A 12,946-nucleotide genomic window follows, 5' to 3' on the forward strand; every position below is an offset into this window, starting at 1 on the left:
GAAAAACAGTCATAAGTCACTTTTTTCAGTGCCCTTGTAACTTCGAAAGGTCACTAAATGGTCTATTGTAAATCGAGGACTACCTGTACACACAATCAAGAAAGACTTGCGGAGAAGATATAAGCATCTCTAGAATCATGACAGCACTGATATCTGAAGCATTTATTGTTATGCCGTAACAGTCATAAGTGTGAAAAGTGGTCATAAGTCATTTTTTTCAGCACTGCTATAATTTCAAATGGTCACTAAACAAATAGTTGTAAATCAAGGATTACCTGTAAGCAGGCAGTGTTCAAATTTTTCATGAACACTGAGTGAGTACCTGAATGAAGGATCAGCATTATCTTCTAAGGATCTAATGCAGTAGTAATGAAGATAACCAGCTTACGGGATATGATAATAACAGTAAATGCAGCCCCATCACATCTGGAGAGTACTTTATTGAGGAAAGCTGATTTAAAGTGATCTAAAGCCGCATTGGGAGATAAAATAATTTAGCTGTTTTAGTATTAACATAGGTTATGCAGCAATTAGGTTAGACTTCATCATAAAATATTGCTGGCCACCAGACTGATATAGGGTGAGTAAAACATGGGCTATCCATTGATTTTTTTTTTTTTTCAATTTTCCATCTCCCAGAAAATTAACGGACAACCTTTCATTTGGAGCTCTAGAAATATACAAAATTTATAATTTCCTCCTTCCTGGCAAGACAATAGTTAGCACGCTACAAAAGTCTTGGGTAATTTATTTCAGATATGTCATTTCAAATGACTCTTTGATCTTAACTGGTTGAAGGGGATTATTGTTCTGGAGTTTATCTTCTTTACAAAAATCACAATTGCTTTCCATATCTTATGCTTGCCTTGTTAGTGAAGACCATGCTGGCTGGGGGTCATGGAAGGTGAAGTAAAACTCATCAAATTGGAAAAGGCTGAACAAAAGGTTGAGCCACATCCTCGTATCTATTTTTTCTTGCCAAGTATATATCTGTGCGAGAAACCTCTATTTTTCTGAATAAGCAATTGGAGAAGAGCCTGGGATCAATATGAAATAGGGGATTTCTAACTTTAGAAGGTGCTGCAGGGGAGTGGAAATATTTGCTTGCTTATTTTTTAGGCTTATATCCCACCTTTTCTCAAAAGCTTAAGGCTCTGTGGAAAGCCACAGAGAAGATCTGGGAGAAACTAGGTGATGATAGTTACTATATATTGTATGTTATAAGGGAAAGGAAGAAAACACTACAGATAGTCCTTGACTTATGATTACAGACCATGGGAATGCTGCAACTGTCATAAGTGTGAAAAATGGTCCTAAGCCACTTTTTTCAGTGCCTTTGTAACTTCAAGCAGCCTTTAAATGAATGGTTATAAATCAAGGACGACCTGTAGAAAAAAACTCAGATGTATTCTGCCTTGATTCTCTGGAGATAATGAAAATTCAATCATGTTTTCACTATGTTAATATAGACAAATTCAATAGAATAGAGTTCCAGAATTCTTGTGAAGTATGTTTGCTTAGTCTACTCAAAGGGCTGACACATTTCATTTTTTCTCTTTTCCCACAAGTACCATTTTCTGTGATCTTTTGGGCTGACAAAAAGTGACTAATCAAAAGCCATTCCCTGAGTTTCCATGGCCAACCAGCAAACTTATTTGGAGCATGTGTTTTGTGAGAGAGTTGCATAGAGGGTATCAGGACTAGCCTTGAAGAACCAAAGGAAGACCCATTATAAAGGCAACAGTCAGATAAGAGGGGCTTGAGCCCTTGTCAAGAAAATACCTTGAGACAACATCTCAGATAGGACTCTCTCTAGTTCCCACAAGGTGAGAGAAGGGGACGCACATTCAGACTTCTCTGTTGCCATAACTGTTACAGTACTGTTGTTCTGTTTTTCTAATTATCTTGTGGACTATAGTTGGATGAGTGTAGTGGAATGTAGTCTGGATTCCCAGGAGGGAGGGGCTGCATTCCAGAGGGAAAGGAGGCAGGGATGCATGGAAAGTTTGGTTGGGAGGAAGAGAGTTAAAACGGGCCCTCACTAATGATTTCTAGAGTATATCTATTGTGGTCACATAGCTGCTTTCTGGCAAGATCTCTGTCCATAGGTGAGGAACAATAAAGGAATCTACTCAGAAATAACTCCATGTGTCTTTCTTGGCCTGATCAACAAATTTTAGCCATTCTATGTGATTATGTCACAGAGAAGTAGGTAAATTTCCAGTGAGTCAGTTTTGTGTAAATAATGGAGATAAGCTTTGTGGGAAGGAAGAGGACTGCATGGCATGGGTTAACATTTTTAGTTTTAGAGATAAAGACAGACTCTCTGGTTGGATGTTGCTTGCTTTTCTCAGAATGTTTTTCCATATTATTCCACATTACTAAAGTATACTTCTCTGGTCTCCTGGAGACTTCTATCATCATAAGCATCGCATCTAGTTCATGCATCAGATCTGTCATATGCCTCTTTTGACAAATTATATTAATTAGCATTTCTCAAGTATGGCCATTAGTATTAATGCTACAGGGAGGTAGCTGGAATAACTGTTGCTTCAGGGTCACCCTTGAAACATTCACCAGTTTGGGGACCATTTTCTTTTTTGTTTTCTCTGCAGATAATACAAACTGGGCATGTTTATGAATTACTCTAACAAATTTTGCTTTTTTTAGCCTCATGCATATTGATTTGAAAGTAAATCCTACTTTGTTCAATGGGTAAATTGCTCAGGTTTATGCAGGAATTTGGGAAAAGGAATATAATAGCCATCAAATCAGAATGCTTTGAACATTTTTTTTTCTTGATTTCTGAAATTGATGTAAAGAGTGGATTCATCAAAAATATTCTAGCTCCCATTGGTATGCTCCCAATAAATGAATGCTATGCTATTGTCAGAAACAATTAAACCTTACTGAAGATGTCACCTAGTTTGGGTAATGAAATGTCTGCAAGAAAACAACCAAGCTCAAAGAGCACCAAGGACCCTCAGACTTGACTTTTCTTTATCTGAAAAAATGAAAGGGTTAGGTTTATTTAAGCAAAGACTGTGGAAACCTCACCTTGAAAGGTGAGATACATGTAAATAATGAGCTATTTAAAGGAAAATGTTAGAGTGATCGAGTGTACATTTGTCTACTAAAGTGGTAATTTTTAATCTATATCTTATTATTTTCAGATGCTGAGGAGAACAGACATTCTGTAAGTATATTTTTCATTTGACTGGTACATATTGGGAGAAGTATTTAATATTTCAGTTGTCAAAGCAGAAGCCAAGTTGTCTGGATTTGATTCATAAATAAATATTTTTTAGAGTCTATTGCACTTCATTAGGTGTATTCTGAATCTATCGGCTGTATGTCATAAATAAACAGAAAGATGTAATAAATTTAATGCCTGAAATAGTTTCAAGGATTACATTGTCCTGGATTAGGAGCATGCAGGTTGACTAATACCCAACTTGTATGTACTGTATATTGTATTGTGAATTAGGACAATGTGTGATAACAGATTGTCCTCATCCACAATGCAATATACATACAAACTGGGTATTAGTCAACTTGTATGTACATTGCCAACCCATTGCAAACCTTGTTGATCCTGGCTATACTGAGGATGTCTGCTGCTCTTGGCTGTCTAATGCCACATTACTACTATTTCTTTGTCTACAGTGCTGGAGACCACAGGAAAAAAAGAACCCTCTAAAAAACATTTGATAAACCTGTTAGAAGAAGCATGCAATAAATAATAGTAAAAAAATGAGGCTAACTAAGTGCACATACAAAAAAAGATTGAGACTCTAGAAAGAGTGATGAACGATTGCAGGAATTTGATATGTCTAGTCTAACGAAGAAAAGGACTAAGGATGACATGATAGCAGTCTTCCAATATTTGAGGGGCTGCCACAGAGAGGAGAGAGTCAACCTATTCTCCAAAGCACCAGAAATATTTACGGGACCGCCTGCTACCACCAATAGCCTCCCACCGGCCAGTACGCTCCCATAGAGAGGGGCTCCTCCGGGTGCCGTCGGCCAAACAATGTCGGCTGTCGGCCCCTAGGGGGAGAGCCTTCTCTGTGGGGGCACCTACGATTTGGAACGAGCTCCCCCCGGAGATACATAGGATCCCGGATCTGCGCACCTTCCGCCGCGCGCTTAAGACTTTTCTATTTTATCAAGCTGGCCTGGCCTAAATCTTCCCCCTTTTTAAATGTGGAAATTTTAAATTTTTAAATTTTAAATTCGTCTTATTTATAGGGGTATGGGTAAGGCGTTTTAAATTGGGGAGCCATTGTAGATTTAATTCTGTTTTAAACGTATTTTAATTGTTTATATTGTATGTTTTTAACTTTGGCTGTTCACCGCCCCGAGTCCTTCGGGAGAGGGGGCGGTATAAAAATCTAATAAATAAATAAATAATAAATAAAATAAATAAAAGGTAAGAATAACATGGGGGGTGAGGGGGTGGGAGGGCGGGGGGAGGGGAACCAGTTCGGTGATGTCATATCGTCACCGCTACCGGCTCGGCCGAACCGGACCGAACCGGGAGGAACCCACCACTGCTCTAGAGGCAGGAAACAGCCTGTTTCCCTACTTCTGGTGGGCCCAGAAGGCCCGAAAATCAGCTGGCCGGCGTGCGCATGTGCCCCAGAGCTGAGCTGGCGTGCCCACTAATATGGCTCTGCATGCCACCTGTGGCACGTTTGCCATAGGTTCGCCATCACGGGCATAGGATCTCCTGCTTGAGCAGGGGGTTGAACTAGAAGACCTCCATGGTCCTTTCCAACTCTGTTATTCTGTATTCTATTCCTACAGTATGTTGCATGTTCACAGAGCAGTAGGTGTTGGATTTCCCAGTGTAAATGGCACTGAATGGGAAAGTAAAGGACATCATGGAATCTACAATCACTATCCGGAAGCTGCCTAGCCTGGCCTCAGAGTGGATATGCCGTAATGATAGGCTGTGTGGGGTCAGTGCTATTAATGCTAATATATTTTCCAATTCAAGCACAGGGAGGAAAGCACAAAGATGTGGCCATGAGAAAGAACCCTGAGGGATCAGGAACTAGCTTCCACTGGAAAATAAGATGATTTAAATTTATCCTCTTGTCCTTGAGCTCTTCGTGTCCCTTTCTGAACTATTCTAGAGGGTCCTTCAACCCTCCAGAGCAATTTTTCAAGGGAACAAAGGAATTTGCAAACATTATCCCTCTCCTCCTTCAGCATCCTGTAATCTCTGAACTCAAGCCAACATATATTTAGGTCGAACGTTGTGAACACTTCCTAAGCACAAATTCAGTCATGCAATCAACCGCTCTGGAGTCTCCTTTCCTGAAAGCTTTCAAGGATAATCTAAACTCGAGCCTGCCCTTTTATCTAAAGCTTTATACCTCAGGATCAGTGGTGGGTTTCAAAGATTTTTACTACTGGTTCTGTGGGTGTGGTTTGGCGGGCATGGCATGGCTTGGTGGGCATGGCAGGGGTAGGATACTGTAAAATCTCCATTCCCACCCCACTCCAGGGAAAGGTTACTGCAAAATCCCCATTTCCTCCCAATCAGCTGCGACTCGGGAGGCAGAGAATAGATGGGGGCAGGGCCAGTCAGAGGTGGTATTTACCGGTTCTCCAAACTACTCAAAATTTCCGCTACCGGTTCTCCAGAACTGGTCAGAAGCTGCTGAAACCCACCTCTGCTCAGGATCCTTTCTTCAAAATTCAAGATTCAGCTGATCATTTGAACAATTATGTCATCACACAGTAACCTTGTTGAGAATGGTCGTATAACTCCTGTGGCCTGTTAAATTCTGTTGAGGTATTTCTAACAAAGGAACAAGGCAGGTACTTGTGTGAGATGAGTGCTGTGCAGAACTCCCAGTTACCGTAACTGGAGGGATACAGTTGTAAGGAATTTCACTATATTTTTGTATTAGATGGGAAGATGTTGTTTCCATGCAGTGAATGCATATTATGAATCTTGCAGTTTGGGGTTTGTTTATGATGCCTTTTCAGCTTGCTTCACCTTCCAACTTGATGTGAATCTGTTACAACAGTCTGCTGGCATGAGTATAAAAAGGAGGCAGAGTATAGAATTCTGATGAGTCATTGTGAGCTTTGCCACCATAGTGTTTACAGAAACACTGAGAAAAGATACTTTACTTTTCTCTCTCTTTTTTTTAAGATCAGGAAGAGATCTGTGAGTTTAGACCCAGACCTGAGAAGGCAGAATAAGACTTATAATTATTGACTAGCAAGCAAGTTCTGATTGGTTGACAGTCATCTGTCAGCCAATCAGTTTTCTAGAGATATTTTGTACTGTCCTGAGAGGACAAGCCTCATTGGCTAGTGTTTTTCCTTGACTTGCAAATATGAAACATGCCTTTCCTCATGACAAGCAAGAAAGCGGTTTAAACATTGAAGGTTTTGTGTACACCTGATGAAATGGATTATAATTAATAAGAATTTATACCATTATTGGTTTAATTCTTTAAGATGTTAGCAGCAACAAACTAACATCATTATCCATCTGATATTTATGAGTTCTAAGATGGATACATGATACAATTGCTTCACTGCATGTTTACCAATTCCCAGCAGTTTTTGTTTGTTTGAGAAAAATGCAAAATGAAATTAATTGTGTAATTAAAAGTGGCTACAAACAAATGTTGCGATTTATACGAATTAAACTCACCTGTTTAGAAGATGCTCTGAAAGGAACTGAAATCAGCATAGCTGACCAATAGCCTTCTGTATAGTTTAACGGATTCCCTGTTAAACTTCCGTTATTTCTGTTATTTGAAATCAAACTAACTAGGAGAGTTTCAAAGTATAATGAAACTTGAAGCAAATGTAAACTATGTAGATATTTGGAGTTATTTTAGAAGATGTCATCCTACTTTCCAGTGGACATAAAATAGAAGCTCATAGAAGTACTGTTTGTCATTGTCCACTTCAAATCCTGGATGACTGAATTTCACCCTGAGGCATGCTACTCATAATGTAAGCTATCCCAAGCTAGTTTTGAAAGTTTCACGGGCAAATTTTGAGTTACTCAGAAAGGAACTGGGTGTGGGTTTCCTTCCTGGAATCAGAACTGGCAATCTTTCTGCACTGTTTAATATTACCACCACTTTCTGAAAACATATTAAAAGGAAATATCTTAACAATAAGGGAACTACTTCATAAAACACTAATTTAGTATTGTTTGGTTTGCCTCAGAAGTACAACTTGATTTCGTAGACTATGCTCCTTCAATCCTTTTACCTCCTTGTACAGATACATTTGTTTGTTTTATTGAGATTTTAGTACAATATATATAATATGTTTTAAGTGGTAAAATGATAAAGATGTAAACTTACTTTACAGTGTCCATTTCAAAGAAAATGTTAAAAATGGTAATGTGAGATACTTAGGAAATAAACAAACACTACTATTCTAGAATAGTAATTGGATATATGTCTTAGAAATGCGTATTTCTTGCGTGAAATTGTGTGTTGATTGGGTTTTGCCCTCAATTGCCATTATGGTCTTTATATACTGTTGTTTACTATGGTAGTTCTTATTTGATATTGTATTTTATGTGGTGTTAAGTTGCTGCAGCAAGATGGGTGGCCGTATAAATCAAAGATATATAATAAAAAAGCACTTCTTTACCTTACACTTGAACTTACACTATGAGTAAAACTGGGAATTTTTATAACAGAAAACAAATATCTAAGAGGATGGACATGGTAGTGATTTCTGAAATCTTGCATGACATGGAAAAAATCTAGAGCCAAGTTTTCCTTTCTGTCAAACCCTCGATCAATTTATGAAGCCAACTTGTAGATGATAAGGACGTTATAAAAAAGGCTAAACTTCATATACCAAGAACCTACCTTATGTTATATAGATCCGAGGTGGCGCAGTGGTTAGAGTACAGTACTGTATTTATTGTGCATAGCACATAGCACGTGTTTCATTAGTTCTTCTAACATTATAATCTCATTGCTTGCAGAGAATAGAACCTTCTCCTGATGGGACTTAGGAAAAGATGGCAGAGGAAATCCGTGAAAACAAGATGGAGGATGTCCTACCAGTTCCAGTTATTCTGCAGCATTTAGGTGCTTTCAGAAGTCGCACTTTGCTTGAGCGGTTGGTAACCCCTGTGGGGTGAACCGAGCATCTACAGTATACAGTACTTTTGCTGTTTGCCATTGCCATCCCATAACCTAGTGAGGCACACTTTCCAAATGTTTGTTCCATATTTTTTTTAATGCCATTTTTAAATGGAAGCATGTATTTACAAGACGTATTTGCCATCTTGGTTGGTTGTTCTGAATCTTTCAAGCCAGAAAATAAACCTGCCAGATACATTATCTGGTAGTGACTTCCCTGTCCTAGAAAACCATGCAAGCAGTCTGGCAATGAAGTTGCAGGCACAAACACTGCTGGTGTTTCAAATTTCAAAACAGTGGCTTCCAGATTGAAATGTGGTCTACGCAAAAATGTCTTTCACATGGGAAAGCAAAACATTGTCTAACATTTCATGTCACTTTTGCACCATCGATGAAATGTGTCAGTTCTCCTTGGCCAGATAAGTGGTAAGAAATATTTAATCATGTGCCTGTCTCCTGTCACAAATATCCGTTCGCAATGGACCATAAAAATGCCCTTAAAGGAGCTGCTATTTGAAATGTGCAATTAGAAAGAGCTATTACTTGCTCTAACAAATAGCTCTCCCATTACATCTGACTCCTCAGAGCTGGACATGTCCCATAAGAACCAAATGCCATTCTGACAATAGCTTTTAAATAAGTACATCTGTGCAAAGTGTTTGATCCCCCCCCCCTCCAAGAGACTAATCAATTGCGGTGCAGCCTTGAATTTTAATTGCTGCTTGTCAAATAATCTCAAATAACTTCTTTGAACTCTAAAATTCTCTTGGCTGGTGAGCTGCTTGGTTATGCCTAGAAAATCAAGGCCTGACAATAATCATGATAGTAATATTAAATGTACACATCACTCTAAGGCATGATTTACTTAATCATGGTTTCCTAAGTTACAATGTTTTTTTTTTTTAATTTGATTTATATGCTGCCCTTCTCCGGAGACTCAGGGTAGCTTACAGTGCGTTAAGCAATAGCCTTCATACTTCTGTATATTTATACAAAGTCAGCTTATTGCCCCCACAAACTGGGTCCTCAATTTACCTATCTTAGAAAGGATGGAAGGCTGAGTCAACCTTGAGCCTGGCAAGATTCGATCTTACTTTAATTGCAGACAGCTGGTGTTAAATTACAGTGCTTCTGTCTGTTGAGCTAAACCAGGCTCAAAATTGTGGGATTTGATTCCCACAATATGCTAAGCCATCACCCCCAGCCTATGATGAAGTATTCAATAAGCCAAGGTTAAGTGATACATACTGTATATAATACTGACACAGTGCACAGATATTAGACTAAACAAATATGGGGACAAAACAGTATCAGGAGCCTGTTTCCTATCTGTTTCCCCAATGCACATTCAACATAATCAGTGTTCATAGGATCTTGATGCAATGACTATGTGTATGTATTGTTATTTCAAAAGTTACAAAAAAATAAATGGAGGAATAGCTAGTTGGCATGACCCCATGGTATCTGTGGTGTCCATTCAGTCTATTCTAATGTAGCTTTTGCATAAATCAGAGGCTCTAGGATAGAGGTGTCAAACTCACGGCCAGATGCGTCACATGCTGGCCATGCCCACCCCCAGTTTAACGAAGGGGGAAAAAGTCCCAATATGTCACGTGACAAGATGTGACAATGTTAGTTTGACACCCTTGCTCTAGGACAATTGCAGCATTCTTGATTCTCTGCCATGTTGGCTGGGCCTGTGGGAATGGCTGTTTATCCTGATTGAAGAACCACAGGTTTTCCAACATTGTCTTACTTTCTTGAAACAATCCTTGGACCATATTTGCCTATAAACTGCTGTTTTTGCCATTGCTTCTTCTGAGGAGCAAATCTCTGGAGAGCAATTTGCCACTGGAATAAATTATCCACATTCGAGTCTGAGTGAAGTTTTGTCGTTCAAGTTTACCTCAGTGTTAACTGATGGGTAGAATGAACTCCGATGTTAATTTATAATATGTATTCCACATGGCTTTCATTTAAGTGCATTGTATTGAGTTAAAGGCAAGAAAGATTTTGGCATAATCTACTGTGCCAGTACAAATGCAGGATTAGCCGTATTGAAAGAAGCTAGTGAACAAATCCTCAAAGATAATTCTTTAAGAAAGTAAGCTTTGCTTAAAAATCAAGATAAATGCCTCAGTGGTAAAAGCAGTTCAAAATTAAATCTCTTATGGAGACAGATAGTAGCTTCTCCTTTATTCAAGCAGATGCTGGCCCAACACTTAAGGATGCTGTAGCTCTAGATCTCCTGAACGCAGCAGAAGGTTGGACCTCATGGTCTACAAGAGCTTTTGTTTTTATGATATCTCTGATGAAATCATGCTGCAGAATCTTTGCAAAATCCCTGATCAATTCATATTTCATTGGTGTTTAGGAACAAGCACATACACAGAATCCAACATAACAAACAAAAAAACATTACTATTGGTAAAACACGAATAAATCCTAATGTACCATAAAGTCAAGTGTTAAACTTTTTTTTCTGTTAAATGGTCTGTAAACAAACATTGTGATTATTCTCATGGTCTAGATTCGTGACATCACTTCTAACATGAAGAACAGTATCCATGTTTCAAGAAACTTTATTGTGACTCATAGAAAGAGTGAGTCTATTTAGGTCTTCATTAGCAAAATATTAAAATGCTGTACCCCAGCTTTTAAGCACAACATGAAATCATGCTGCAGAATCTTTGCAACATCCCTCTTGATGTGCATACAAAATCCAGACCATGCTTTCCTATTCAGATGTTATTCTATGTAATTTGATGTGGTATTTTATTAAAGAAATAATTTGAATGCCATTGGTGAAGAATCATTTTCTTTCCTATTAATTATATGGGTGTGATCTTGGAAATACTAAAATGGAGACAGAGGTGGGCTTTGTAGAAACTCTGCAGGTCTTATTATCTGATTATTATTATCCAGTTTATTATTACCTGATTAGGAGACTAGAGACTAAAACATGTGAAGAAGGGTTGCAGGAACCGGATATGTGTAGTCTAATGAAGAGAAGAACTAGGGGTAACATGATAGTAGTCTTTCAATATCTAAGGGGCTTCCACAAAGACTAGTGGGTCAACTTATTTTCCAAAGCACTTGAAGGCAGGACAAGAAGCAACCGATGAAAATTTTTGAAGGAGAGATCTAACTTAGAACTAAGGAGAAATTTCCTGACAGCGAGAACAATTAATTGGTGAAACGGCTTGCCTTCAGAAGTTAATCCAACCGCTTGCTCCATCACTGGAGGCTTTTACAAAGAGATCAGACAATCATTTGTCTAAAATGGAATACGACAGTGATGGCTAACCTTTTTACCGTCATGTGCCAAAAGCAGAGGGAGTGCGGGGGGGGGGGTGTCATGCACATGCGTGCCTACACCCATCATTCAATGCCCCCCCCAAGTGCTCACCATGCTCCCACCGCTTTTGGCACACAATGACAAAAAGGTTACTGTTGGGCCCAGTAGACCCTTTTTTCTCCCTCCCCAGGCTCCAGAGGCTTTCTTGGAGCCCGGGGAGGGCAAAAACAGCCTTCCCTCCCCCCCCGAGGCCCTCCGGAGTCTGGAAATGGCCCGTTTCCCGACTTCTGGGGGCTCCGGAAGGCCCATTTTTGCCCTCCTCAGGCTCCAGAGGCTTTCTTGTAGTGTGGGGAGGGCGAAAACAGCCTTCCCCACCCCCCGGAAGCCCTCTGGAGGCCGGAAACAGCCCGGTTCCTGACTTCCAGTGGGCCCGGAAGCCCTATTTTTTGCTCTCCCCAGAGGCTTTCTTGGAGCCTGGGGAGGGCAAAAACGGCCTTCCCCACCTACCCTGGGGAGGCCAGAAACAGCCCATTTCCCAATTTTGGAAGGCCCGAAAATCAGCTAGCCAGCGTCTGCATGTACAGCTGAGCTCGGGCAATGCTCACGTGCCCACAGATATGGCTCCGTGTGCCACCTGTGGCACGCATGCCATAGGTTGCCATCCCGGGAATACGATCTCCTGCTTGACCAGGCAGTTGGATTAGAAGGCCTCCAAGGTCTATTCCATTCCATTCTATTCCGTAATCCAACCTAGGAAGCCAAAATCATGAATACTAATACTACTTTTTTTTGTAACTTACAATAACAGAATCTTGCAGGTCTGGAACCACTTCCCGCTCCCCTGCTTTTACTTTCCAGAGTACTAGGGAGGGTGATGTCATGGTATGTGGGAATGACCTTAGAAAACAAGGCACAGAGACACAGCCAAGGGAATGATCAGATAAAAGGCAGTTTAATCCACAGAAGGAATGAGGTAGGCCAAGTGGCTCAGAAGGGATCCTCCCTAGTTTCCTGAGTTATAAAGAAGACTTGGGTTGGGGCTGTGGGTTAGAAATGTACTTTCAGACTTCCATGGTTCTGTTAATGTAGCCTTACAATAAAGTAGAATTAGCTAATCTGGCCATGTTTCCTGTTTGGTCTACCTCGCAAGGCTAACGGGTCCCTTCTGAGATATTTTCTCCACCCTGTCCCACTTTTGGACTCAGATTTCTCTTATCAGACTGTTATCTTGGCTGTGGCTCTTCCTCCTGTCTCCCAAGGTTATTCCCACAGTCCATTATTATTAGCCAGAGTTGAGGCAGGGGCAAGGGGAAGAACCCTGAAAAAGAATCAGATATAATTTATCTGCATATATTATGCCTTACATGCTGCTTGCTCACCATTTCTCACTTTGCTGGTCTTCTGGGAGGAAGAAGTATCTTTTGGTTGCCATTTGGAAATTAGGCAATATAAATGTTTTTTATATATACAAGTCATTCTTGTTAGATTTATATCCTTCCTT

General features: G+C 39.9%; 1 protein-coding gene across 2 annotated transcripts in view; it reads left to right on the forward strand.

Annotated features, from left to right (window-relative positions):
- Window positions 1-10,933, forward strand: part of PECAM1 (platelet and endothelial cell adhesion molecule 1) — a 65,081-nt gene extending 54,148 nt beyond the window's left edge. For both annotated transcript variants that reach the window (XM_070937738.1, XM_070937739.1), the window contains exons 15-16: window positions 3,174-3,196; window positions 7,988-10,933. In XM_070937738.1, the coding sequence (XP_070793839.1) occupies window positions 3,174-3,196; window positions 7,988-8,017 (53 nt within the window). In that variant the 3' untranslated portion in view covers window positions 8,018-10,933. The remainder of the gene's footprint in view (window positions 1-3,173; window positions 3,197-7,987) is intronic.
- Window positions 10,934-12,946: the final 2,013 nt, after the last annotated feature.

This window comes from Pituophis catenifer, unplaced genomic scaffold (assembly GCF_029215685.1).
Source record: "Pituophis catenifer annectens isolate HBS135680 unplaced genomic scaffold, rPitCat1.0.hap2 SCAF_2, whole genome shotgun sequence".
Classification (NCBI taxonomy): Eukaryota; Metazoa; Chordata; class Lepidosauria; order Squamata; family Colubridae; genus Pituophis; species Pituophis catenifer.